The sequence below is a fragment of the Mauremys reevesii genome, linkage group 11 (genome assembly GCF_016161935.1).
Source record: "Mauremys reevesii isolate NIE-2019 linkage group 11, ASM1616193v1, whole genome shotgun sequence".
In the NCBI taxonomy this organism is placed as follows: Eukaryota; Metazoa; Chordata; order Testudines; family Geoemydidae; genus Mauremys; species Mauremys reevesii.
The window spans coordinates 8,852,195-8,878,163 of NC_052633.1; the positions used below are offsets into that span (position 1 = coordinate 8,852,195).

General features: G+C 41.6%; 1 protein-coding gene across 13 annotated transcripts in view; it reads left to right on the top strand.

Moving 5' to 3' along the window:
• Nucleotides 1-25,969, top strand: part of HDAC4 (histone deacetylase 4) — a 428,940-nt gene that overhangs the window by 215,412 nt on the left and 187,559 nt on the right. For all 13 annotated transcript variants that reach the window (XM_039494525.1, XM_039494524.1, XM_039494513.1 and 10 more), the window contains one exon: nucleotides 4,631-4,875. In XM_039494525.1, the coding sequence (XP_039350459.1) occupies nucleotides 4,681-4,875 (195 nt within the window). In that variant the 5' untranslated portion in view covers nucleotides 4,631-4,680. The remainder of the gene's footprint in view (nucleotides 1-4,630; nucleotides 4,876-25,969) is intronic.

The window sequence follows — 25,969 nt, forward strand, 5'->3', positions numbered from 1 at the left end:
GGGGGGAATGGTTAATTTCTCCTTGTGTTAAGATCCAAGGGGTTGGATCGGTATCACCAGGGACTTGGTGGAAAAGCCTCAAGGCTATCCAGGGAGGGGAAAGTTTTTTTGGGGGGGGGCGGACAGGGAGTGTGCCAGACACTGGAATTCTGGCTGGTGGCAGCGTTACCAGATCTAAGCTAGGAATTAAGCTTAGAAGGGTCCATGCAGGTCCCCACATCTGTACCCTAAAGTTCAGAGTGGGGGAGGAACCTTGACAGCCTTATTTCTAATTTGAATTTGTCTGGATTTGGCTTCCAGCCATTGGTTCTCATGTCTGTCTCTGCTAGATTAAAAAGCCTTTACGTAGTATTTTATGTCTGTGAGGGTACCTATACACTGTAATTCACATCAGCTCTTGATCATCTTGTTGAGAAGCTGGACAAATTGAGCACTCAAAGGGCATTTCAACCCAGTGGGATAATGCACCCTACAGGCATGTGGTATCTAAAGCACACTAGCAGTTGTGTATTAATTGGTCTGTGTAGACCCTGCTGGTGTTCCCTGAAGGTGTGTTGAGTACTGCTCTCTAGGCAACCTTCACTGTGTTATGAGCAATGACATGCACAACATGAGCCAATTAATGCACAACATGTTAGTGCCCTTTGGATATTACATCCTCACCCACCCACCCACACTCCGTAGAGCATGTTACGCCACCTTGCAGACAAGTCCCAAGTTTCTCACTGTAAGACAGCCCTCAAATTCTGTTTGTGGCTTTTTTCTGCACCCGCTCCAGTTTTTCAACATCCTTTTAAAATGTGACACCATAAGTGAGCACAGCATTCCAGTACTGGTCTTACCAATGCCATATACAGCGTTAAAATCACCTCTCTGTTTCTATTCACTGATCCCCTGCTTATACATCCAAGGATTGTGTTAACCCTTTTTGCCATAGCTTTGCATTGCTTGTCCACTATGACCTCTACATCCTTTTCTGAGTGATGGTTTTCCAGAATATAGTTCCCCATTCTGTAGATGTGGCCTGGATTCTTTGTTCCTAGGTGTCTGACCTTGCACTTAGCTGTATTCAGATGTATTTTGTGTGAATGGGGTTAGCTTACCAAGCAATCCAGATCACTGTGAAAGACTGTCTTATCCTTCTCGTTATTTGCCATTCCTTCAATATTTACTTTCAGTAGTGGTTTTATATTTACTTCCAGATAATTGATAAAGATATTGAAGAACATTTAGCCCATGGAAGCCCAATAGAAACACCCGTATTTGATGATGAAGGGTATTTGTGAATGGTATTTCCAGGGTATTTGTTATGTTGATGGCCTAACACCGTTTTGGAGTGAGAGCTGGCAATCCATCATGTCAGATATGACAAGACCAGTGCGAAGAGACAGAGATAGGAAGAGTACCAGGGGTGAAAGTAGGTTGTTATGGTACCGGTGTACCGGTAAGTAGTGGCCGCTGGTACCGGCACGTACGCAGCCAACGTCAAAGTGCTGCCCTGGATCCTTTTAAATCATCGCCGGAACCCTGGGTGGCGCGGGTCAGGCAGCGCGGATAGGGTGGCTAGGGGAGGCCGACCCCCAGCCCTTCCCCTTCTGCCCGAGGCCCCACCCCTTCCAGGGGCCCGGAGTTAGGCCCCTGTACCGGTAAGTCTTCTATGCTACTTTCACCCTTGAGGAGTACATTTTAAAAGATCATTTGTGTACAGAATACTCCTCTTAACATTGCTCAGTGGGGCATTCGGAACAAAACCCTAACTTAGTATGTATATTTTATAGATATTTGCAGGTGACATTTAAGGACACATCAGTTTAAAGAACATCAAAGTCAACTTGTTCTGCAGCCATGTCTCACTTCCATAGGGAAGTGACTGTTATAAAATCCATAGTTAAGCAACCAGCCTTAAAGTAGAATATCAGTTGAATCTTGCATAAAATGAAAGCTTTCATTTGAGATATTAGTTGACATTTCCTTATATTGTATAGTATCAGAGGGGTAGCCGTGTTAGTCTGGATCTGTAAAAGCATCCAACGAAGTAGGGATTCACCCACGAAAGCTCATGCTCCAAAACTTCTGTTAGTCTATAAGGTGCCACAGGACTCTTTGCTGCTTATATTGTATGACAGTTACCTTTCTGGTAGCCAGCATCTCACTTAGAATGGTTAGCGAGCTGGCTGTTTTACCTACGATGGGACAATTTATATAATTTTTTCCTAGACCCACACCCCAATTTGTTTCTAAGAACAATTTGGCCTTCTATGTTAATCATGATATTGTCCATCTTTTAGTTTGTTCTAATACTTGTTGGTTGTGGGAGAGTCAACTTCATGCCTCAGTTCTTATCAGATCCCGTCAAATAGTTTCTGACTCAAACGCTGTCATATGGGCAAAAACAAAGCCCTGTTTATTTTCTATAGAGGACATGTATGCAGTCAAATATTGCAGTCCATGTGAGTCAAATTTGCTATCAAAGATTCTTTGAGTCATTTCAAATGATTTCTCCTATCCCTTCTTGAGCTAGTTCAGTCAGAGCTGTGACTGCTTCTTAGGCAGAGGAAAAATAAAAGTCATGTAAAGAAATTTACAAGAAGGTGACCTGCTATACACACCTCTGTTCCTTTATTGAACATTATTAAGGCTACGATTTAGTCATGGAGGGCATGGCAGTCACGGATTCTGTGACTTTACCGGACCTCCGTGACTTCTTCAGATTCAGCTGTCAGGGACTGGAGATGGGTCTGGAGGCGAGACTGTGCGCCCCTGCCCTGCAACTGGGGCTGGAACCAGGCAGGACCCTGCATCCCCTGCCCTGTGGCTTATGCCCAGGGGCTTCAGCGGGGGCCATGCACCCCACCCTCTGGCTGCGGCCGGGCTTGGCGAGGGCTGCAGCCAGGGCCACACACCCCTGTCCTGCAGCCAGCTCCAGAGCGGAGGCTGTTCAACCCCTCCCCTGGTGCCCCAGTCCCATGGTTTGCAGCGGGGGCTGTGTACCCCGGCACCACATTTTTATACTTTGATAATTTGACAAACATTTTGTTAGCACGAGTGTTTTCCAAGATGTTGTGTGTTCTAATTGTAGATAAACATAGTAAATCGTTTTGAAAAGGACTAAGGATTTTTTTGTAAAATTAATCAATATAAACATCTCAGGGGAGATACTGAGTTTCCTTTTGGAGCAAAACATTAAAAATACAGCAAATATAAACAGCTGTAATATTTAGTACAGAATTAGAATTTTGGTTGCAATTTTGAATATTTAGATGATAGTGGATGGTTGTGGTTGTAAAGGGAAAAACAACAATGGAAGTATATTGATTGAGATCAGTGTTGCTGCAGTGTTTTCACTAAACACCTGTCCTATTTGCTTTTTTATGAACAATTCCCAGTTCTCAGAGAAATGCTCTTTGTGTAGCCAAATAACTGACTCCTTAATACGCCAAGTATTCAAGTACATTTGTATAGCCTCTTTATCCCTGGATCCTGATTATTTAAAGGCTTATCTCCAAACAGATGCTACACTGTACAAAGGGGCATGATGTGGCATTCCTAGGTATCCATCTGCCTTAGAACCCCTGCATTAGCTGCTAGTACACTGAGCTGTGTTTAGTGCTTCTCTGTTCACTACAGTTTTTCCCCTGTGAAAAGGGAGTTTTCTTGGGACCTCTCTTATCTTCACCTGACATTTGAATTTTTCCCGTTTCCTTGTAAATTTTTGGCCACAACTATATCCCACAAAATAGATTTCATTTAGCAGTTTGCATTAAGTATGTAATAATACCCTACCTAGCTCTATCTTTAGATCCTTTCATCTTTAGATCTCAAAACACTTTAAAAAGGTCAGTATCATCTTCTTTTGTAGATGGGGAAACTGAGGCATCAGGAAAGAAGTTACTTAGGCAGCATCACCCATCAGAACAGTGAAAGTCAGGAATTGACCTCAGGTCTCCAGTCTAGTACTCTGTGCACTAGGTTTCCCATTCCAGAAGCAGATTAATATGAATTTCTCACCTAGTGTGCAGCTCCTATTATGTTGTTAAACAATGGGTCCTCTTTAGGGTTGCCAGGTGTCAGGTTTTCGACTGGAATGCCTGGTCGAAAAGGGACCTTGGTGGCTCTAGTCACCACCGTTAAAAGTCCGGTTGGCGGGGCCGGCAGACTCCCTACCTGGCTCCACGCAACTTCCTGGAAACGGTGACATGTCCCTTGGCTCTTAGGTGTAAGTGTGGCCAGATGGGCTCCACAGGCTGCCTGACCACCAGCTCCGCAGCTCCCATTGGCTAGGAACTGCAGCCAATGGGAGCTGCGGGGGTCGATGCCAGTGGGCGGAGGCAGCATGCACTGCACAGAGCCGCCTGGTCACTGTCCTTGCACCTAGGAGCCGGAGGGACATGTTGACGCCTCCAGGGAGAGGCCAGAGGTAAGTGCTGACCAGAGCCCACACCCCTCATCTCTTCCTGTACCCCAACCACATACCCCAGCGGTTGTATGTCCTTTTGCAATATGAAATATAAGAGAGATGGTGTTGTTGATTCAGGTATTGTGGTTCCCAGAAAGCCTTCTAAAAGCCAAAGCTAAATTCACTATTGAACAGGGAATAGGCTGATCGCTTTTTGTTTTTTTTCTTTTGCAGTTGATGTGAACACAGCACTGCCCTTGCAAGTTGCACCAACTTCAGTCCCCATGGATCTCCGCTTGGACCACCAGTTTTCCATGCCAGTGACGGAACCTACACTCCGAGAACAGCAGCTCCAGCAGGAACTCCTGGCTCTCAAACAAAAACAACAAATTCAGAGACAAATCCTTATAGCCGAGTTCCAGAGGCAGCATGAGCAACTCTCCCGTCAACATGAGGCCCAGCTACATGAACATATAAAAGTAAGTGATTGAAACAGCTGTGAGAAGTGGGTAGAAATACTAATTTAACAAAAAATGCTCTAAATGTAGGCGGACTTCTTTGAAAGGCGGAGAAGCAGTGGGACTGGTAACCCCTGTTTAGAGAGCCATATCTGTAGGTTTGATACAGAGAACCAAGTACCAAATTTTTAACAATGAGAGATTAAATTTAGATTCCAGTCTCCTAGGTCCTTATCTAGGCACCTAAATAAGTGGCCTGACTTTCAAAAGTGCTGAACTGCCCAACTACTCCCATCAACCCACTTATATAGAGGCCTAAGTGTGGATTTAGGAGCCTGCATTTAGGATTTCATTTTTGAAAAATCTTGGCCTAAATAAAGAGAGAGAGAGAGATCCCCTTTTATTGCTGATATGGCTATTGAGAATAGAACTTGTAGGAGACCGATGTTACTGTTCTGCCTAATATCTAAATGTAAAAGTGCACTTATAAGTTAGTGACCATAAGTGTTAGGTTGAGGGAAAATAGTGTGTATGTGATATGATTCCAAAATCATTCTCACCTGATGGATGCTTTATATAGCCAATATTTGTAACATTCTGGAGGAAAGTTAAACGAAGGGTAAACATCTGAGATTGGGATATTAGAGTCTATATTCAGGGGTAGTCATTGCAGTTTATCTTCCTATGGCTTGTAATCTCTTTGAGGTAGGGACTGTGTGCACTTTGGTATTTTAGCAAAGCCTAGCACAAATGTGGTGCTTTTATAATGGTGGATCATATTTCCTATTAACTGCAGAGGAAACTCAGCCTGAATAAGGGGTGCTGAATAGAGGAGCATTAATTAATTAATTTGATTAATGTTACAAATTTGCTGTTAGAATGGAGTGCACACGTTGTCCATTGCACATCTGCAAGTTCTAAAGCAGTCCTCTGGATATTATCTCCTCCAGAGCTGCACAAAAGCACATGCAGGGTTGGGAAGGGGGTGGGGGAGAGAGGGGGGAAGGAGGAGTGTGTGGGGTGTGACTTTCAATATTAAGTGCATGTTAACCTCTGCCCTAATGTTTTAAACTGCTCTGTCAAACAGAATGAAAGCTAACATAACAAATGGAAGTAGGAGGTACGGTTTGGAAGATTGCTGTTGCACAGTGAAAATGTTAAACATTATATAAATATTCAGAGTAACAGAGTATTGCTATGGTAACATCAGTTTTCAGAATTGCGAATGTGCTTTCCTCTCAAAGGGGAGTTAGAACGGCACAGGGTAAATGTTGATGTAACATTAAAAAGTGATTGGACCCTGAATCTTATATAACTTTTTTTCATATACAACCTTTCTTTTTAAAGGTTAAGTACTATATTATATTTACAGACTTTCTAAACAGTAGAAAAGGCCTGTGATAATTACTGTCCATTGTAACATAATTGACTTAAGTTGTCAGCAATAATACTTAAGAAACTGAAGATTTAGTGCCAGCTATTGTGTGGCTCATCAGCACTGTGCATGCGTGTGTGTGGTTTTAAGAACGTAATCTCTTTAGGGCAGGGACTGTCATTTAACATGTGTATGTACCGTGTCTAGCACAGTAGGGCCTAATCTGGGTGTTTGTTGCCTTTGGGTGTTACCACAATGTAAATGTTAAATAATGGTACTGTCAGTACCACAGTACTGACCTTCAGCACAGACTTAAAAGTGCACTCCGGTTTCTGAGCATGAAAAATGCTATTCATTCTGAACTGTACAAAAGGTATGGTGGTTGTCAGGTGCGGAGACATTCCTGCTAGTAACTTAATTATAAGGTCATTAATAATGATCTTAAAAACAACAACATATCACATGGAACCTCCAAAATTAATATATATATTGACTGTATCTTGAAAAAGTGCATCATCTGATTTGTATACAATTTGTGTTTATGACTTCAATAAAAGTCTACATTATAAAGAAAAATTGAGCACAGATTGAAAAAGCTAGTTCATTGAAACCAAACTATACTAATGTCATAATCATTATTTTCAGTTTTGGCATGTTTTTATTGCATTGTTAATAATTCAACCTACATTTAAAAATACTTGATATTTAATAAAATGACTGGGTGAATTAACCTTGGAAAACTGGCAGCTGTATTTATTCCAACCACCATTAGAGTTATGAGTTTTCATTCAAGCTCTTGAATGAAACACACAACCTCATGCTTGATCTCTGCCCAAAGATAGCGGTAGTGGTTGCAATTTATTTTTATTATTGTTGAGCTGTTTTGGAGTATAGGACATTTGTGGGGGGGGAATGCTCATCCCATTTTTTTTTTTAAATAAAGCAAACAAAACAATCTTGCAGCCAAAACAGGGAAGCTAGCTGTGAGCTGAAAGGTAAAACTTGGCATAGAAATAGCCCTGACTGAAGGGCTGGTGCCCGTCCTTTTTTCAGAGGAAATAAGTTTTGATTTGAAAATCAGATGCTTAGCATGTGCAAGAGAGCTCTGTTAAACTGTAGTGTGTAAGGAAGGGTCTGCTGTCCATGTGTGTGCATAACTATATCTTTGGCTGCATAATGAAAGTTCTAGTCAGGTCCAGGTAGAGATTCCCTTTATGACCCTTCTTGTTTGCTCTAGTGACTGAACCTTTTGCACTGTAGACATATCTGATTTGTGGCATGACCGTTAGGCGTTCCGAGCATAAGTTAGCATTGTTTGCTATGAGTATGTCTGCACTGTGAGCTGGAAGTGTAAATTCCAGTTTGAGTGGACATACCCACTCTGACTGAGCTAGTACACTAACAAGAGAGTGTGGCTGTGGGGGGCAGAGGCTAGCCATTCTGAATTCGTACCTGTCCGAGATACTAAGCGTGTATTTGGGTGGCTAGCCCTTCCCACTGCTTGCATCACTGTGGCATCTCTCTGTGTTTAGCATGTTAGCTCTATCAGCGAATATGTCCATTTGAGCTGGAATTTACACCTCCAGCTCAAAATGGAGATATACCCTATGTTTTATGGTATCATATTATTCAAGAGATTATAGAATTGTAGAAGTCTCTATTTTCAACATGTTTAATGTTAGAGTAAAACCTCAACAAGCTAGTTCAGAGGTCCTTAAATTGTTCCATAGCTCATAGGTTAGAGCATTGGCCTTGTAAACTAGGGTCCTCAGTTCAGATTTCCATTGGGCCTTGTGGAAACTTTTGTTTAAGTGTCTTGTTGGTATAGCAGAATGGTTCTTCACAGAGGGTGTGAAAGATCCCAGAATCAAACGCTGACAGGCCGCCTTGGTGCATGTGATGTTTCAAGTAAAAATAAGGCGAAGGTTATTCTCAGAAAGGATTATTAACCATTGAAACAGATTACTAAAGCATGTGTTGATTTCTCCGTCACTTGTACTCATTAAACCAAGACATCTTTCTAAAAGATAGACAAGTAGTTCAGCCACAAGTCACTGAACTGGATGTAGGATGTTATTGCAGGAGATCAGACAAGATTATCATAATAGTGACTTCTGGCCTTAAAATCTATTCCATTTCAATGGAGCAAGCAAAGTATGAGATACTTGCTCATTCACATCATCTGCCACATCATCCTACTTTTGGTGTTAATTTTATCGCTTTCTTAATTCAGCTTAACAGACACATTTAGCAATTGTCTCTTTCCTGGATTTGCAAGATAATATGAATGCAAATAATGTTTTTTGCAGAGGATCTTCTTTATCATTCAGACTCTTCCTATTCTTATATCCATGAGACAAAATAAATGTTTCAGTCAATGTAATACAACATGGGCCTTAAAAATGAAAATTAAAAAGCTATATTAGTTTTTTAAAGAAAGAAGGCTGGCCATGCCCAAACTTATTAGGCTCACTCGCATAATTTAGAGAGACCAAGACACACATCAGATCAATACGGAATGGGAAGATTTTGATATCACTCTGGATTGTGTTCTACTGAGATAAAAGGTCTCCTCAAATTGGACCACATGCATGTGATAAGTAAATACTTTGTTCCATACAGAAGGAAGAGTCAGCCCTTCCTATTTCTTGCTTATTCCTAAGAGCACAACACTTTCTCACCTTCCACTTGGGAATTCAGAATTACCAAGTAGACTCTTGGGCTTGGGACTGTGGGGTGTCTCTATTCAATGCTGGAAAAAGTGCTGGATCTGAATGATTTACAAAATATGTTGAAATTAGATGAAAGGTCTATTTTTCCAACCTTCAGCTTAGGTGTTATGTTTCTAACTGCACAGAGGTGGAGGGTTTGAAGAGACCACAAACAGAAGCAGAAACAGTAAGAAAGGGTTGCATGTTCACACTTAACTTTGGTTTTTCGTGACTTTTAGGTTCTATTAGTGCAGGGGTTCTCAACCTATTTCTTTCTGAGCCTCTCCCCCCCTCTCCCCCTGCATGCTATAAAAACTCCAGGGCCCACCTGTGCCACAATAACGGGTTTTCTTACATTGTAGTGGGTTAATAAGTTGCCCGTCTGGGTAAATCAGCAAAGCCCACTTAACCCTGTACCAGCAGGATCAACTACTACTAACAGGAGTCAGTATTTAAAGCAAACACTACCAGTTTATTGCAGGAAGTTTAGAAATATTACCAGAAAAACTGTGCATATTAAACATTATGGTGGCACATCCTATGGATTGATAGAAAAAGCACTTATTTGATTGATTATGTAATTATGCAGATAGGAAGTTTTCAATAAAAATATAATCAGATAGACTGAAAATACCTTCTTCTGTTCTAGAAGGCTGGGCAACTGATTAGTTTTGTTTTATTTTTGACTATTATGTCAGATGCAGGTACAAAATACACTTCTTAAAAATAACTAAGCATGGATTTACTCGCAATGAAGCCTTTGAAATATTGTAGGGAAAAACACTCATTTTGAATGGACAGATGTTTAAATATTATAAAGCTTGCAATACGGACAGGCAGAAATCCATGAAATTATGTTGCATATCTTTCTGTGCAGGGAGGAGATAATCATGGCTTTGAATCTACTTTTGAGGTTTTCTTTCCAGTTTTCAAGTTAACTACGTTCAGAAGTACATTTTAGTATTTCATGTAATTTTATTTTCTGTAAGTAACTACTGAGCTGTGGCCGTCCTGAGAATAACAATGGGCTGGATTAAGTCGTCCTAGCTGGTCATGAATTCCCCCCAAATGATCAAGGTCTCTAGTATTATTCATTCTATTGTACCCTGTGGGTGTGTTAGGACGCTATCTTTTGGAGGGGGGAAAACACTTCTGCTTTCCTGTACGATATTTGTGACATAAGTATCTACAATTTATGAATTTAGCTCTCCTGTGCTTTTCCATTAAATTAAATGACAGGCATACTAGTAAGTGTATGCATGTGTATACTTACTGCTTATGTCTCTTTGGGTATATGGGCAATAATATCCACATGCCTCTCTGCTGTATTTTATCTAGTTATGCCTTAGATCAGGGGTGGCCAACCTGTGGCTCCGGAGCCACATGCGGCTCTTCAGAAGTTAATATGCAGCTCCTTGTATAGGCACCAACTCCGGGGCTGGAGCTTGAGACGCCAACTTTCCAGTGTGCCGGGGGCGGGGGGGGGGAGGGTGCTCACTGCTCAGCCCCTGGCTCTGCCACAGGCCCTGCTCTGAGCCTGCCGTGACCTTGCTTCTCCCCCCCCCCCCCCCCAGCCTCCTGTACACCAGGAAACAGCTCATTGGGAGGGGAGAGGTGGGGAGGCACTGATCCGCAGGGCTGCTGCTGGGTGAGAGGTGTTGGGAGCGGGGTGGGAGGGAGTTGATGGGGGGCTGCTGAGGTATTACCGTGGCTCTTTGGCAATGCACATTGGTAAATTCTGGCTCCTTCTTAGGCTCAGGTTGGCCACCCCGCCTTAGATTACTACAAATCTTTGCAGGCAAGAACTTTGCTTAGCATATTTTGGATACTGCAAAGCAGAGTGTACAATTACAGTAGTACATAAATAATAGATATTGCATTACATGTTTGTATTGGCAAGTAATGTAACTTAAAATAGCATTGCATTATTGCCCTTGTAGCTGGTGAGTAGTTTCAGTGCCAACAGATACTGAATGGCTAAACATTAACCACAGTAAATATTATATAGGTGTATATGGATATACCTAGAGAACTAAATACATTTTGGATAGATTTCTTAAGTAGCTTTTTATAACTTGAAAATTGGAGGCTACCATGTCTTTTAAAAGAAATATATACAGTCCCGTTACTATAAATTTACAGCAAATAGTTCTGTATATATTTAAAAGGACATGTTAACTTGAGTTCTAGTCATTTCAAAAAGTAGTCCCTGAGCCCACTCCTGTCAATTTCTGCGGTTTGGCAATCACATTTTCCATTTTCTGTCATGCGTGTTTCTCTCTGCTATTGCTGTGTGAAAGACCTGCACAAAACAGGGGAAAAAATGACTGACACTAAAAGAGAGAGAGAGAGACAGACTATACACAAAATGCTGTTAAAAATACAGCCTGAACAAACCGGGGGAAGGAGGTTTTTGTCTCTAATAAATCACTTTATAGTAATTTTAGGTGTTATTTTTAACAAGAATTGGTTTTAAAAAGTATTGTAGAAGTGATTTTTTTCTTTTCATTTTTAAATTGTCAGTGCCCCTTTAAGTCTCAACACTCAACCTTTTCCAGAACATGACTTCATGTTACAGCCTAAGAGTCTCAGGCCCATCCTCTGATCCAGCCATAAAGGAAAAGAGTGTGGTTGTGTATTCATGACCCCTTCCTTCCTCCCCCACCCCAGCTGACAATTGTTGCTTTAATACAAAACAGTGGCAGCAGCTGATTGCTTTTAAAGTATTTAGTCTTAGCTCTCTGGAAGAATTGGTCTCTGCATAAGTCCAGCCAATACAAAGATCATGAAAACTAGAGGACTAGAATCTGAAAGAAATAATATTTGTGGTGGGAAAGTAGAATGGGTGCTGTTAAGGAGTTCTGCTTACCAGGGAAGCAAGATCACTGCATACACAGAGTAATGAGAAAACCCAAACATGTTTAGAGAAAATAAACTCAGCCTTATGAAGGCTTCACACCATATGGAAATATAGAAAACTGTCTTTCACAACTACCGTGAAGCTTCACAAATTGCTAAAACTTGACATCTGAAAGCAGTTCAAGAAAGCAAGTTAAAGGCTGTTCTCTGCTGATGGCTCCTGAGGCTGCTGAGGGCTTGCTGCAGAGAGAAATGTTTGTATCTGTAAAGTGATGGTAAATGGATACATTAAGGAGATGGATTATCCACATAAACATGCTTTGCGAGCAGTGTAACAACATTTGTAGTCCTCACTAATCTACTTCACTAAACACAAACAACCAAACCATAAGAATAACAGGAATGTGAATGGGGACTTGGGACCCAATCCAGCTCTCCATGAAATCAGTGTCTTTCCACTAACTCCAGTGGAAATTTTGTTTAGACTTTGTCTATGAAGGACTTGGTGCTGAGCTTTTCACTTTTCAGTCTCCAATTCCAATCCAAACTTGATTGGTAGTGACCCAAAGCTGTTGCTATTTACATTTTAATCAGTGGCCTAAGTGACATGATTGAGGAGTCTGTCTGGTTTTAGGACACAGGTGTTTATCCTACAAAACCCACCACATTTAGCATTAACTTATGTGTTTATCGGTGGGTTTACCAGAGGACTGAATGGACACTGTTTCTCTTATCCTTTCTCCCATACAGCTGGGCTCTCCAGGTCAGGGTTCAGGCATTTTGGTATCACAATATCAGGAAGCTTGCACAGTCACTGTCCACGCTGCACTGTATCTGGTTTTTGGGTATGCTGAGGACTTTGCTTTCAGTTGCTGTTAGACTGGCACTTCCATTAGCACTAAATGAAATGCACAAAACTGTTGTTTTAATGGTGGGACAGAAGATGTTATGGGAAAGAGACAGGTAAACATCTACAAGTCAGGAAATTGCACATAACTTTGCCTTCTTGTGTGTACACATTGTGATGAAAGTTTCAATTGTATAGTCCCATATTGTTTCTCAAATAAAGCTATGCTTTTTCCCTACAGCCTTTGACACACATGGGTACTTTTTCTACTCTGTGCATACAAGAGAGTCCATAGAATTAATTTATACTAAAAGTTAGTATACTCTGATGGCTTTTTAGTGGCCTCCGTGAAATGTGGTGATGGCCTGTTACTTTCCTAATAGAAAAGTGTCCACATAATAAAACCAGCACCATAACTGCCATTATTTGTTATCCTTGTGGACATCCAAATTATTCAGTGGCTAGTGAAACTGAGCTGTTCTCTTTCCAAGAGGTGTTCCTGATAGGTCACGTAGAACTGCTAGCACTGCTGCTATTCTTATTTGTACCTATTTCATGAATGGAGGACTTTCATTTTTAGTGCTGTCAGGCTGATCACTTGTGTTCTGTTCTAAAGGCATACATCTGTGAATTGAGTGAATATTTGTATATGACCACCTACATATATTTGAAAATGCAATAATGCTAATATCCACTAGTGTAACTGCAAACTTACGATAAGAAGAGATGTGAAGAGAGAGATCTAGAGACCATTTTAGGAATTTCACAAAGCAGGTTTATATATCTCCTACAGCGTTCAAAACTGTTAACTCGAGTTGATAACTGCCTACTAGCCATTCTCTTTACATTTTCATTTGGTCATTTGCACAGCAGTGTTTATAGTTTGAAGGTTAGACATAACAAAATGTAGTAATATTACAGGTGTGCAATAGTGGGCAATGCATCTTGTGATGACAATATTATTGGTCTAAAAAGTTGCACCTGAAGGTTTAGTGGTGGGCTATAGCAGACTCCATGTTTTGTGCCTTGTTAATATTTAAATGGGTTACCGCATGCTCGGGGGAGGGGTGGAGATTACAGTAATTTTAGCCTCCTGCTTTTTCTGTTTCAGGGGTCTCCATTGGTTTTTCTGTTAAAAGCAACTGAGTCCAGTGTTTTTAGACCATTTTAAAGACTTAAGCCCTGATCATGCAAAAACTTACTCAGGTCCCTTGCTTTACGCATGGTGAGTAACAATGGGACTATTCACAATAAGTAAAGTTAAACGTGTGTGTAAGCCTTTGCAGGCCCAGGGCACTTTCTTTTTCAGGGAAAGGGTAATTTCCCATGTCCCCAAAGGCCAAAACCTTTTACTTACAGACATCAAACAAGACTAATACTGACAGAACAGGCTCTATTTTTATCTCCCAAAGATGTGTTGCTGCTTTCAGATAGAAAGGTCAATAAGCTATGCATAGTAATAACATGAACTGATGTCTGAATAAAATCCAATATCATAAAACAACCTAATGGTACTCAGTGTAGTTACTGGTGATCATACCATGATATCTTGACCAGTTCTCAGATACTTGCTGCTACAGCTCATGTTACTACTGCACACTGTATAAATTAGAGGTCATTAATTTGTGAAGTTTTGGCTCCCAATTTTTTTCAAGAATATTAAATTTCAGATTTTGCAGACATGTCTGATTTATAATACAAAGAAGAAATCAGAACTTTCAGCTTGCACATGATATCTCAGATGCCTCAAGTTTTTCCTTGAGCCCTCCTTGCCCAAAATAAATGATTAGGGGGCTGGAGCACATGACTTGTGAGGAGAGGCTGAGGGAACTGGGATTGTTTAGTCTGCAGAAGAGAAGAATGAGGGGGGATTGGATAGCTGCTTTCAACTACCTGAAAGGAGATTCCAAAGAGGATGGATCTAGCCAGTTCTCAGTGGTACCAGATGACAGAACAAAGAGTAATGGTCTCAGGTTGCAGTGGGGGAGGTTTAGATTGGATATTAGGAAAAAATATTTCACTAGGAGGGTGGTGAAGAACTGGAATGGGTTCCCTAGGGAGGTGGTGGAATCTCCTTCCTTAGAGGTTTTTTAAGGTCAGGCTTGACATGGCTGGGATGATTTAGTTGGGAATTGGTCCTGCTTTGAGCAGGGGGTTGGACTAGATGACCTCCTGAGGTCCCTTCCAACCCTGATATTGTATGAAATTTCTGTTCAGCATTGTTTTTCGTTTGCTACCCAGTGCTATTTGAGGTTAGAATGGTGTTTCTTTGCAAGTATTCACAAGACTATCTAGAAAATATGTAGAGAAAAGGCAGTTCACTAGTCAGTTAATAGGAGATAGAAAAGCTTCTTTACCCAAAATATATTTGAATTTTCCTTGTGTTTTGTGTCAGTTACAGCGTGATTTATGGAGTGTTTGGTCATTATAGCATCAACTTGTCTCCCGTCCAAATCTGAACATTATGCATTATGTTTATATTGTATATAATATGTATATATTGGTATCTCTTCATGTGTACTGGGATTTTAGAATAAGGAAGATTAGAAAAAGAGTACGTTGCAATTCTCGTGAATTTTCAACTCAAATCTTTTATCTAATTTCTTAACTTTATGAAATAAATTTTAAATATATTAACTGAAAGGAAATAAAAAATGCCACCACTGGAAAATAAAAAGAAAGCAAAACAAAACATCCATTAATGAAATGCTATTGTTGAAATTTGACATGCACAAAATTCAATAAATTCAAACTTATGGGTCCCATAGCAACTTTGCAATCTGTTTACAAAAATCACGAAAGGGAACAGAGTTAGCATTTGAATGGAAACCATAATTTTGAATAACCTGACTTGTTAAAATGTCAACAATAATGTTACATGAGAATTTTCTACATTTACTTTTCTTGGTTGAAATGTGATCAGTCTGTAAAACAAATGAATTTATTCAGTTTGTAATGGTGCAGTATGTTACCTTTAAATTAATGCGCCTGATATGTGCATGGGTGAACATTCAAATTATAGTGAATATTCACATAAAACATTTAAATTCATTTTTGATGCACAAAATTTTCTTCAAATATGTTGCAAAAGTAGGTCAAATTTCTTCATCACAGACATCTGCAAAGAACAGCACTACTTCATCCTGCTCCTGACCACCGCCTTGTACAGTGATGCTGCAGCCAGGTCAAGAGGAAGCAGAATTAGAGCTGAAATGGTTGCTTGCATCATGCTTCAGCAGTTCATTTGCCAATGCTGGGTATTGGAAAGATAAGGCACAGGAGGACTAATCTGAGCTTTATGGACACAGGAGAGATCCAATCTCTCCTTGGGCTCTTTTCTCATTGGATGAAGTGTTCTACTCAGAGACCATAGCTTATATCAACCAGACATTCACCTTTAGCATCTTCTCCCCTCTGGGATGCTCCTTTTCCTCTGTGTCCAAGAAACAGCCAAACAAGGGTATTTCTTGCTCTCTCACCACTGGGTCTCTCTGGCCATCTCCTCCATTGTCTTTGGGGACCTTTTCACTTCTCCCAGGGTAATAAATGATATATTTCCTCTCCTTCAGCTCTTTCCTTCTCACTTTTTTGAAAGTCCCAAGAGAATGCTTCTGAGGAGTCTCCCACCTCACAAAACTAACTGATCCTGCTATGAAGCCTACTTAACTTCTTATATGCCGTACTCAGTCACCATAGTGCTGGAGCACCTGGTAAACATTGCCGTACTCGCTTCTCTCCCCCCCCCTTCAGTGGGGCTCATTGAACCAGCAGCATGCTCCCAATTGCATCTTTCCTTCCTCCACCGGGGACAAGATCTGGTGTTTGGCCCCGTCAGCTCTTCCCAAGCACCTCCACAGAATCTGCATGCTAGATCCTGCCTTCCATAATGTTTGGCTGGCCCAGTCCACAGTGGATTGACCATTCCAAGCCCTCAGACCTGCCTCTGGATGCCAGTGTCACTCTCTAGAGACTCATCTTCTTTATCAGAAGATGGATGGGCATGATGAGAAAAAAAACTCATTTAGGTCTCAACATCTGTGCCTCCTATACCTCTAGGTCTGCTGTGCCATGCTGGTTTAATGTCTAAGCTGACAAGTGGGCAGCTCCACTTTGTTGGGCAGCCACTTGGCACTCAATTCACACTTCCTCTGGACACAACCAGTTAGATCTGCCGGTCAGTTGACACAGCTTTTGATAAGGAGTTCTTAAGAGCCATTGTAACCCAGCAGCCCTAGAAGTCTCTCCTTGAAAAGGGGGTTCCGAGCAATCTCCCCTCACTCACATCCTCTATATTCCCTAGTTCCTCTTCTTTTACCTATGCAGAGCCTCTGAGCTTTTACCTCTAGTTCTCCTTTTCCTCCTGAGTATTATCACTGCTAGTCAGACCCATTCTGTATACTGAGGATTGCCATATTGCAGAAGAAAACCATTTATCTTACTTGATAATTGGTCTTGGTGATATGGTTACACCAGCTTGTACTGTGACTGAAGGGTTCTCCCCTGGGTGAATGGACTCAGGCACAGTAACTAGCTAGACAAATGTGGGTCTGTCTAAGCAAATTTATTCTCCAGCTCTGGAAGCTTTCAACTGGGATAGAGTGGTTTCCCGCTGGAGAGAAGAAGGGCTGGTTGCAGACTCCTGGTACCAGGTTGGCTACCCTACTGCCTGTCTGAGATGAGAAGCACAGTGAATGTACGTTCTGGTATTACTCCATCACAGAAGGTGAAAAAACTGGTGTTCTGCACTGTATTTTCAGTCTACTTTTTGGGGAACCTTTTCTTTCTGTCTGTCTGTGTCTCTCTCTCTCTGAAAACCTCTCACATTCATAACACTTTCTCTTTCTGCCAGTTCAGCCAGTTACCTCAACCTAGCATCCTGTGCCCTTGAAGAGATCCATCGTAAAATTAAATTAAAACAAGTGGTGGAAGAGTCATCTAAAAGGTTCCTGAAATCAGAGCTTATAGCTTGACAATTCAGTAAACAAGGAAGTGGAAACTTGAAATAAGAAGTCAAAGCAGCTAATAGGCAATGCTGAAATCCTTAAAAAAACAAAACAAAATAAAACGTCTACTTAGAAATCACCCTGTGTACAAATAGTTCCCCTTCAATCAATATAGTTTGTTGTTTTGCAAAGTTTCATCTTTACAATTTTGTGCTTTTGAAAATTCCTCCTTGAGTATCATTTTTTTAATATAGTTCTGTTTGGCAGAATTCGATTATTGTTTTATAATTTTGACTGATAATCTTGATTATTTTTGAGCATTTTTGTCTCTTTTTATCAATTTAAATATTCACAGTTGAGCAAAATTATGGAGAGGGTCAGACAGTAGTTATTTAATCATTCAAAATATTAAAGCTTTATAACGGTTAAAACACAAACTCCCAACATCACATGTTAAAATCTAGTAAATTTTCAAAAAAGCATTTTTCTTACTTTGCCTATCTTTAAATGGTGATTATTATGCATGGTAATATTTATTTTATCAGTTTGTGTGTGTGTGTACGGTGAAATGAACATTTACCGACATTTACTGATAAAATTAAAATCCTTCCAAGTCTACATATAGTTCTATAGTCCTGTTAGTGTCCTCAGCTAGGAAAGGAGGAGAGATTGTAGCACTTTCTCAATTTCTATCCTATTCAGTATTCCAAAACAATATACTTATTCTTCATACTTACCCCAGTTACATGATTGCCAAGTGGATTAGGAACTGTATCTAGGATAGGTACAGAGAAGCACGGAGTGCCTTGTCTGGTCAGGATCAGAGTACGTTCCAGTCATGCTGCAGCCCTTTGTTCAGCAGTTTGAACGGTGTATGGTGGTCACAGGGACTGATTGACCCAAATTAAGAGGTTTTATGTCTTCACAGAAGTTAAATTTATTTCAGATTATAGTAACCAAGAATCTGAAACAAATGCGTTGAGTGTAATTTACTGTAAATCTCTGCTAAAATAAACCATGCACGTGATCCTCCTCAGATACATAGGCAGTACTAAGTTCTCTGGCTACAGGTAGTTTTACACATCCTTCAACTAATTTCAGTGGGTAATTTTTCAAAAGTACCTAGGTGAAAATGAATTGGGAAGTAGGTCGCTAAATGTCTTAAGTGCTTTTGAAAATTTTACCCAGTTTGACCAAATTTTAGAAAACAAAAAATTAAAGCACCTTTCAGAAAGCTGTCAACGGGAAAGGTTGTAAATAGGAGGTTATAAATATCTTGGAAGTGAAGGAACTTGCCTGAAATTGTGGGTAGGAGGGAGCTAGCTCTGGGTCTGTTTTTGTGGCTGGGGGAAGGGTAGGTGCAGCAAGACAGTTATCACCAGAAGCCCCTGGTCACAGACCGGCATGTAGGCAGCGGCTGTCAGATGGTTATTTATGCATTTGGACAGAGGCAGGACTGCAACTTGGCAGCTACAACCATGACTGAGCAGCCCCTTTTAGGATCCACTCTGCTCACCTCGCATGGGAGAGGGCTAGAAAAGGTGCCCTAAACACAGTCTGCCTTGTCTCCCCCCCGACTGGATAACAATGTCCAGAGGGATCACCTTACTGTGGTCAAAACTTGACAATGAAATTTGGACCCTGGAATGTTTGAATCCAGATCCATCCCTTCCACTGGGAAATGTCTGCACCAATTGTGACAAGGTGGTGGTTACACTTTTTTCTGGAAAGTAGCAGATGACAAATCTACAATGTTGGTTTTGCTATCAAAAATGAATAGTCAACTAGCTCTTGGAATTACCAGTTAGCATCATGACCCTCCATGTTAAATTTGCCAAAATCAACATGCAACTCATCTGTGCATACGCTCCAACCGTTGACGCTGATGATGAAACCAAAGAAGGATTTTACGCCAACTTTGTCCAAATTCTCTCCACCATCCCCAAAGAGGAGAATCTCATACGACTTGGTAATTTTAACGCGTTTTGGAATGGCACAATCAGAAAGGAAAGAGAGGGCAAGATCAATTTCAACAGAATTCTCCTGACCAAATGCGTGGAATACGATCTAATTATCACACAACATGTTTCCACCAAGAGAATAAGTAGAAGATACTTTGGGAACATGTGATAGAAGCATTGGCATCTGATTGACTGTCATTGTCCGTGATTGTGAAGACGTTTACATCACCAAAGCGATGACTGAGGAACATTGCCTTATCTGCTGTATCACTTACATCAAATTCACACCAAAATGACAAACGCAGAAGAAATCAGCTAGATGGAAGGTCAATGCCGAGAGTCTTAAAGACCAACTAAACTTGACCTTTTCCAGCAGTGCCTCCCCAAGTAACTGATGAATATCAAAACTGAGATGGAGAGCCCCAAAGATCACTAGAAAGTATTCAAATTTGCCGCCCACGCTGCATGTGAAGGAACACTGGGCTTCTCAACCAAGAAGCACCGAGACTGGTTTGATGAGACCTATGAGGAAATCCATCGACCATAAGCACAAGGCCTTCTGTGGTTGGCAGAATGACATCAGTTCCAAGCAGAAGCAATACTTCCACCATCAACTCAAAGCTGAAGTTCAAAGGAAAACCTGTGAAATGAAGAACAAGTAGTGGGAGAGCAAAGCAAAGAAGATCCAACACCCAAGACGTGAGAATTTTTGAACACCACCAAAGCCCTTTATAGTTCCCCAAGGCTAACCCCACTCCGATCCAAGGATGGAGCGAACCTTCTCAGGGAGAATGAATCTACCAATGCATGTTGGAAAGAATACTTCAAAGACCTTCTGAATCGTGACTTCAATGTTGCCCTTTGACTTAATCCCTCAGCATCCTATCAAGGATGACCTCAGAATCCCACCAATGTTCGTTGAGGTAAAGAAAGCCATCAAACACATGAACAATAAGGCATCTGGACCTGATGGAATCTCCACTGAAATCTTGAAAGGAGGAGGCGAACAGGCTCACCAGCTTCACACCTTAATCCTCAAGACTTGGAATTCAGAAGAAATCCATACAGATCTTGGAGATGCCATGATTGTGACCATCTTCAAGAAGGGAGACAAATTTAGATTGTGGAAACTATTGAGGAATTACCCTGTTGTCCACCTCCGGAAAGATTCTTGCGAGAATTCTCCTCAGCTGGCTGCTCCCCTTGGCCAAGAAAATGCTCCCAGAATTGTAGTGCGGATTCAGATGATCTCAGAGTACCACTGACATGATCTTCTCTGCCCACCAACTTCAAGAAAAGTGCCGCAAGCAACATCAACCTCTGTACGTGGTTTTCATTGACTTCACGAAAGCAGATGACTCCATCAATAGTGAGACTCTGGAGAATTGTCATTACATTTGTATGCCCGCCAAAATTTGTTGCCATCCTTTGACTCCTTCTCGGCAACATGTCTGTGACAGTTATCTTCAATGGATCCAAAATGGACCCCTTCCTATTCAAGACAGGAGTTAGGCAAGGCTGTCTCATTGCTCCAACCCTTTTCTCCATTTTCCTTGCTGTCATCCTATTCCTCACCTCTGACAAGTTCCCCTCCGGACTTGACGTCCAATACAGATTGGATGGCAAGTTCTTCAACCTCAATTGTCTCCGATCCAAAACAAAGACTAAATCAGCCATTGAACTCCAATATGCAGACGACTGTGCCCTGTGTGCCCACTTAAAAGAAGGTCTTCAAAAAAGAATCAACGCTTTCTCTGAGTCCTACAGCCAACTCAGCATCACAATCAACACCAAGAAAACTAAGGTACTCCACCAACAGGATTCAAATCACCAGAATCATACTCCTGTAATTCAGGTCAGTAAAGGGACCCTGGAGAATGTCAGGCACTTTCTTTACCTCAGCGGCTATCTGTCTCAGAAAGCTGACATTGATGAGGAAATTCAACACCACCTTCAATGCACCAGTGCTGCTTTTGGACACTTGAGAAAATGTGTCTTTGAAGAGCATGACATCAGGAATCACACCAAGCTCCTCATGTACCAGGCCGTTGTTACCCCTGCTCTCTTGTATGGTGTCGAAACCTGGGTCATGTGCAGTAGACACCTCAAGGTTATTTAACTGTACCATCAACAGTGCTTCTGCAAAATCTTCCAAATCAAGTGGACGACCGACACACCAACATTAGTGTTCTGTCCCAAGCCAAAACCTCCAGCATTGAAGCTATGATCATCCACCACTAACTCCATTGGGCTAATCATGTTCTTCGAATGCCTGAAAATCGACACCCAAAGCAGATCATGTTCTCACAATTGAGCCATGGCCAATGGACAAGGGGAGGGCAAAAAACGTGCTTCAAAGTCATCCTCAGAGCCAATATGATGAAGTGCAATTAAACTCATGGGAAACCCAAGCCCTCGACTGACCTAAATGGAAAAGGACCTTGTGTCAAAGATCCCAGTATTTTGAGATCCAACAGAGACAGTGGTAAAGGAGGAAAGAACATGCTGGAGCCCAACTCAACAATCCAGATCCACCCCTTCCACTGGGAAATGTCTGCACCAATTGTGACAAGATCTGTGGATCCCGGATTGTATGGAAGGCAATCACCTTCAAACTCCGAGGAATCACCGATGGACATGCCTAATCCCTACCATGATGATGGCCCATTTGTGTCTGTGGCTGGCCCCATGTTGTTAGGAAATGTAGTTGCATTTGTTGTGGTAAATTGATTCTTAATTATCATATAAGTTTTAGTAACACTTGGTTTCCATGACTATATTGTATTTCTTTGGGAATAATATCAATGAGAGCTTTAATTAGCAGTATCTCTGTTTCCATTTTTATTGTAATGACTGAGGGATTGTATTTTAGCTGCTTTACTTGATACAGTTGAAAAGAAAATAAGTTTAGAATGTATTTATTTAAAAAGCTGTGGTTTGCTCCCCTCTGTTTTCTAAATAAACCTGAATTAATTGGAGAATGAAAAAAGTCTTTTAGTAAATGTGTTTGATATTTGTTGTACTGTTGTCTTCACATTTAGCTGTAAAATGATAAATGCCATTAAATCTGCTACATTTTTCTGAATACATTTAGCATTAATCAATGCCAGTGCAGCCTCCGAAGCTTTAGCTACAGGTACAGTTAAGCATTTGTGTGTTTTTCGCAAATAGTAGAAGCAGTGACATGAAGCATATGAAGGAATCCCTATAGTTATACATATTTACAAATATTGATTTTGGCAAGAGCCCCTCATTCAGATGTTCCCTGCTGCACTCTTACTAACACGGTATCTGTATTTTTCACAGGACACTCTTCAAATTACGATATGTTCTGGAATTAGTCCTAAGGCAGGGGCTTGCCCTTGCTGTATCATTTTATTTTTTGCAAATATTTAATTTTTCTTACTTTGCAAGGAAAACATACTTCTTTTAAAAGAACTGTGCACTTAACAGAATTGCAATTGGTAGACTTGCCTGTAACAGAGGGTACGTCTACACTATGGGATTATTCCGAATTTACATAAACTGGTTTAGCAAAACAGATTGTATAAAATCGAGTGCGCGCGGCCAAACTAAACACATTAAATCGGTGGTCTGCGTCCATGGTCCGAGGCTAGCGTTGATTTCTGGAGCGTTGCACTGTGGGTAGCTATTCCGTAGCTATCCCATAGTTCCCGCAGCCTCCCCCGCCCCTTGGAATTTCCGGGTTGAGATCCCAGTGCCTGATGGGGCAAATATCATTGTCGCGGGTGGTTCTGGGTAAATGTCGTCCGTCACTCCTTCCTCTGGGAAAGCAACGGCAGACAAGCATTTCGCGCCTTTTTTCCCTGGATTGCCCTGGCAGACGCCATAGCATGGCAATCATGGAGCCTGTTTTGCCTTTTGTGACTGTTACCGTATGTGTACTAGATTCCGCTGACAGAGGCGATTCAGCAGCGCTACATAGCAGCATGCTTTTGCTTTTGCATGACAGCAGAGATGGTTACCAGCCATACTGTACCATCTACCATACCATAAATTGGTAATAAGATGATCATGGTTACCAGTCCTTTTGCACTGCACCATTTGCTGCTGTCATAAGTGCCCCTGGCTGAGATCAGCCAGGGGCGCAAAAGCCAAAATTGGGAATGACTCCCTGAGTCAATCCCTCCTTTTTGGTATCTAAAAATAGAATCAGTCCTGCCTAGAATATGGGCAAGTATACTAGAGAACCACTGTATCATAGAACCAGAGAGCACAGCTGCTCTGTGTCAGATCCTGCATAGATTATGAGCTGTATGCTATTCAGAGGGGGTGCTCCTGCAACAACCCCACCTGTTGATTCCATTCTTCCCCCAGCCTTCCTGGGCTACCGTAGCATTGTCCCCCCACTTGTGTGATGAAGTAATAAAGAATGCAGGAATAAGACACAGTGACTTGTTAGTGAGAAATGAGTGGAAGGCAGCCTCCAGCTGCTATGATAGTCCAGACAGGACATTAAGCAGTGTGGAGGAGAGGAGCCCAGCATCCCGCTGCTAGTCCAGCGGCAATTGAATCTTTTCTTTACACATGAAGGGTGGGGGCTGATGGAGCTCAGCCCCCTGTTGCTATGATGAAGACGGTTACCAGCCATACTGCACCATACTGCACCATCTACCAGGAAAAATTAGGAGCAGGCGCCCTTGATCGACCTAACTGATGCTAGTCGGCATGGTTACCAGTCCTTTTGCAATAGGCTGATGATGACGATGGATATCAGCCATATTGTACCATCAGCCACCCATGGCGGGGGGGAGCAAGGATGTTGGTGTTGAGTGCTGCAGCATCACGTCTATCTGCAGCATTCAGTAAAGATAGGGTGACATGTAAAAGAGTCAAGAGAGGATTGTTTCCCCTTTCACTTCTGGGGGTGGGGGGGGGAGGCGTAAATTGCCGAGCTATGCCCTGACCCACCGCGGATACTGTGTTTGACCCTAGAAGCATTTGGAGCTCAGCCAAGAATGCAAATGCTTTTCGGAGACTGCAGGAACTGTGGGATAGCTTGAGTCCTCCAGTCCATGAGCGTCCATTTGATTCTTTGGCTTTCCGTTACGCTTGTCACGCAGCAGTGCGCTGAGTCCCTGCTATGGCGTCCGGAGATTTTTTAAAAATGATTTTGAATGTCGTCTTCTGTAACGGAGCGCTGATAGAACAGATTTGCCTGCCCTTACAGCAATCACATCCGCATGGTCCATGCTGGAGCTCTTTCTTTATTTTGATTTTTAACTGCATCGCCACACGTGCTGATCGGAGCTCCACGCTGGGCAAACAGGAAATATTCAAAAGTTCGCGGGGCTTTTCCTGTCTACCTGGCCACTGCATCCGAGTTCAGATTGCTGTCCAGAGCGGTCAGTGGTGCACTGTGGGATACCACCCGGAGGCCAATTCCTTGCAACAAAGCCCGATGCCAGCTCTGTCCACATATCCATTGAAGTGACACCATCATAGGACCTAATCACATCAGACACGCCATCAGGGGCTCGTACACCTGCACATCTACCAACGTGATATATGCCATCATGTGCCAGCAATGCCCCTCTGCCATGTACATTGGCCAAACCGGACAGTCTCTACGCAAAAGAATAAATGGACACATCAGGAATCATAACATTCAAAAACCAGTGGGAGAACACTTCAACCTCTCTAACCACTCAGTGACAGACTTGAAGGTGGCAATTTTGCAACAAAAAAACTTCAAAAACAGACTCCAAAGAGAAACTGCTGAACTCGAATTAATATGCAAATTAGATACAATTAACTCTGGCCTAAACAAAGACTGGGAATGGTTGGGTCATTACACTAATTGAATCTATTTCCCTATGTTAAGTTCTCCTCACACCTTCTATTGGCCATCTTAATTATCACTTCAAAAAGTTTTTTTTTCTCCTGCTGATAAGAGCTCATCTCAATTGATTAGACTTTTCCTGTTGTTATGCATACTTCCACCTTTTCATGTTCTCTGTATGTATAAATATCTCCTGTCTGTGTGTTCCATTCTATGCATCCGAAGAAGTGAGCTGTAGCTCACGAAAGCTCATGCTACAATAAATTTGTTAGTCTTTAAGGTGCCACAAGTACTCCTGTTCTTTTTGCGGATACAGACTAACACGGCTGCTACTCTGAAACAGTTCCTTCTAAAACATCTGTGTATTTAAGCCATTCCAGGAAGCATAACATGATAAGCCCAGCAGACTGCAGGTGGGGGGGCGGGGGGGGAAAGGCTCCTGATTTCATTTAAAAAAAAAGAAAGCCTTTTTAAACAAATTGTGCAAAATTTTTTTCATTTGCATACTTTCTGGGGATAGGTTATAGCCACCATGTGATGGACTTGTTGTAAGTCTGTAATATTTTTTTCTCCCAACAGAAAAGTGTTAGTGGATGCAGCTAGTTAATTAAAAAAC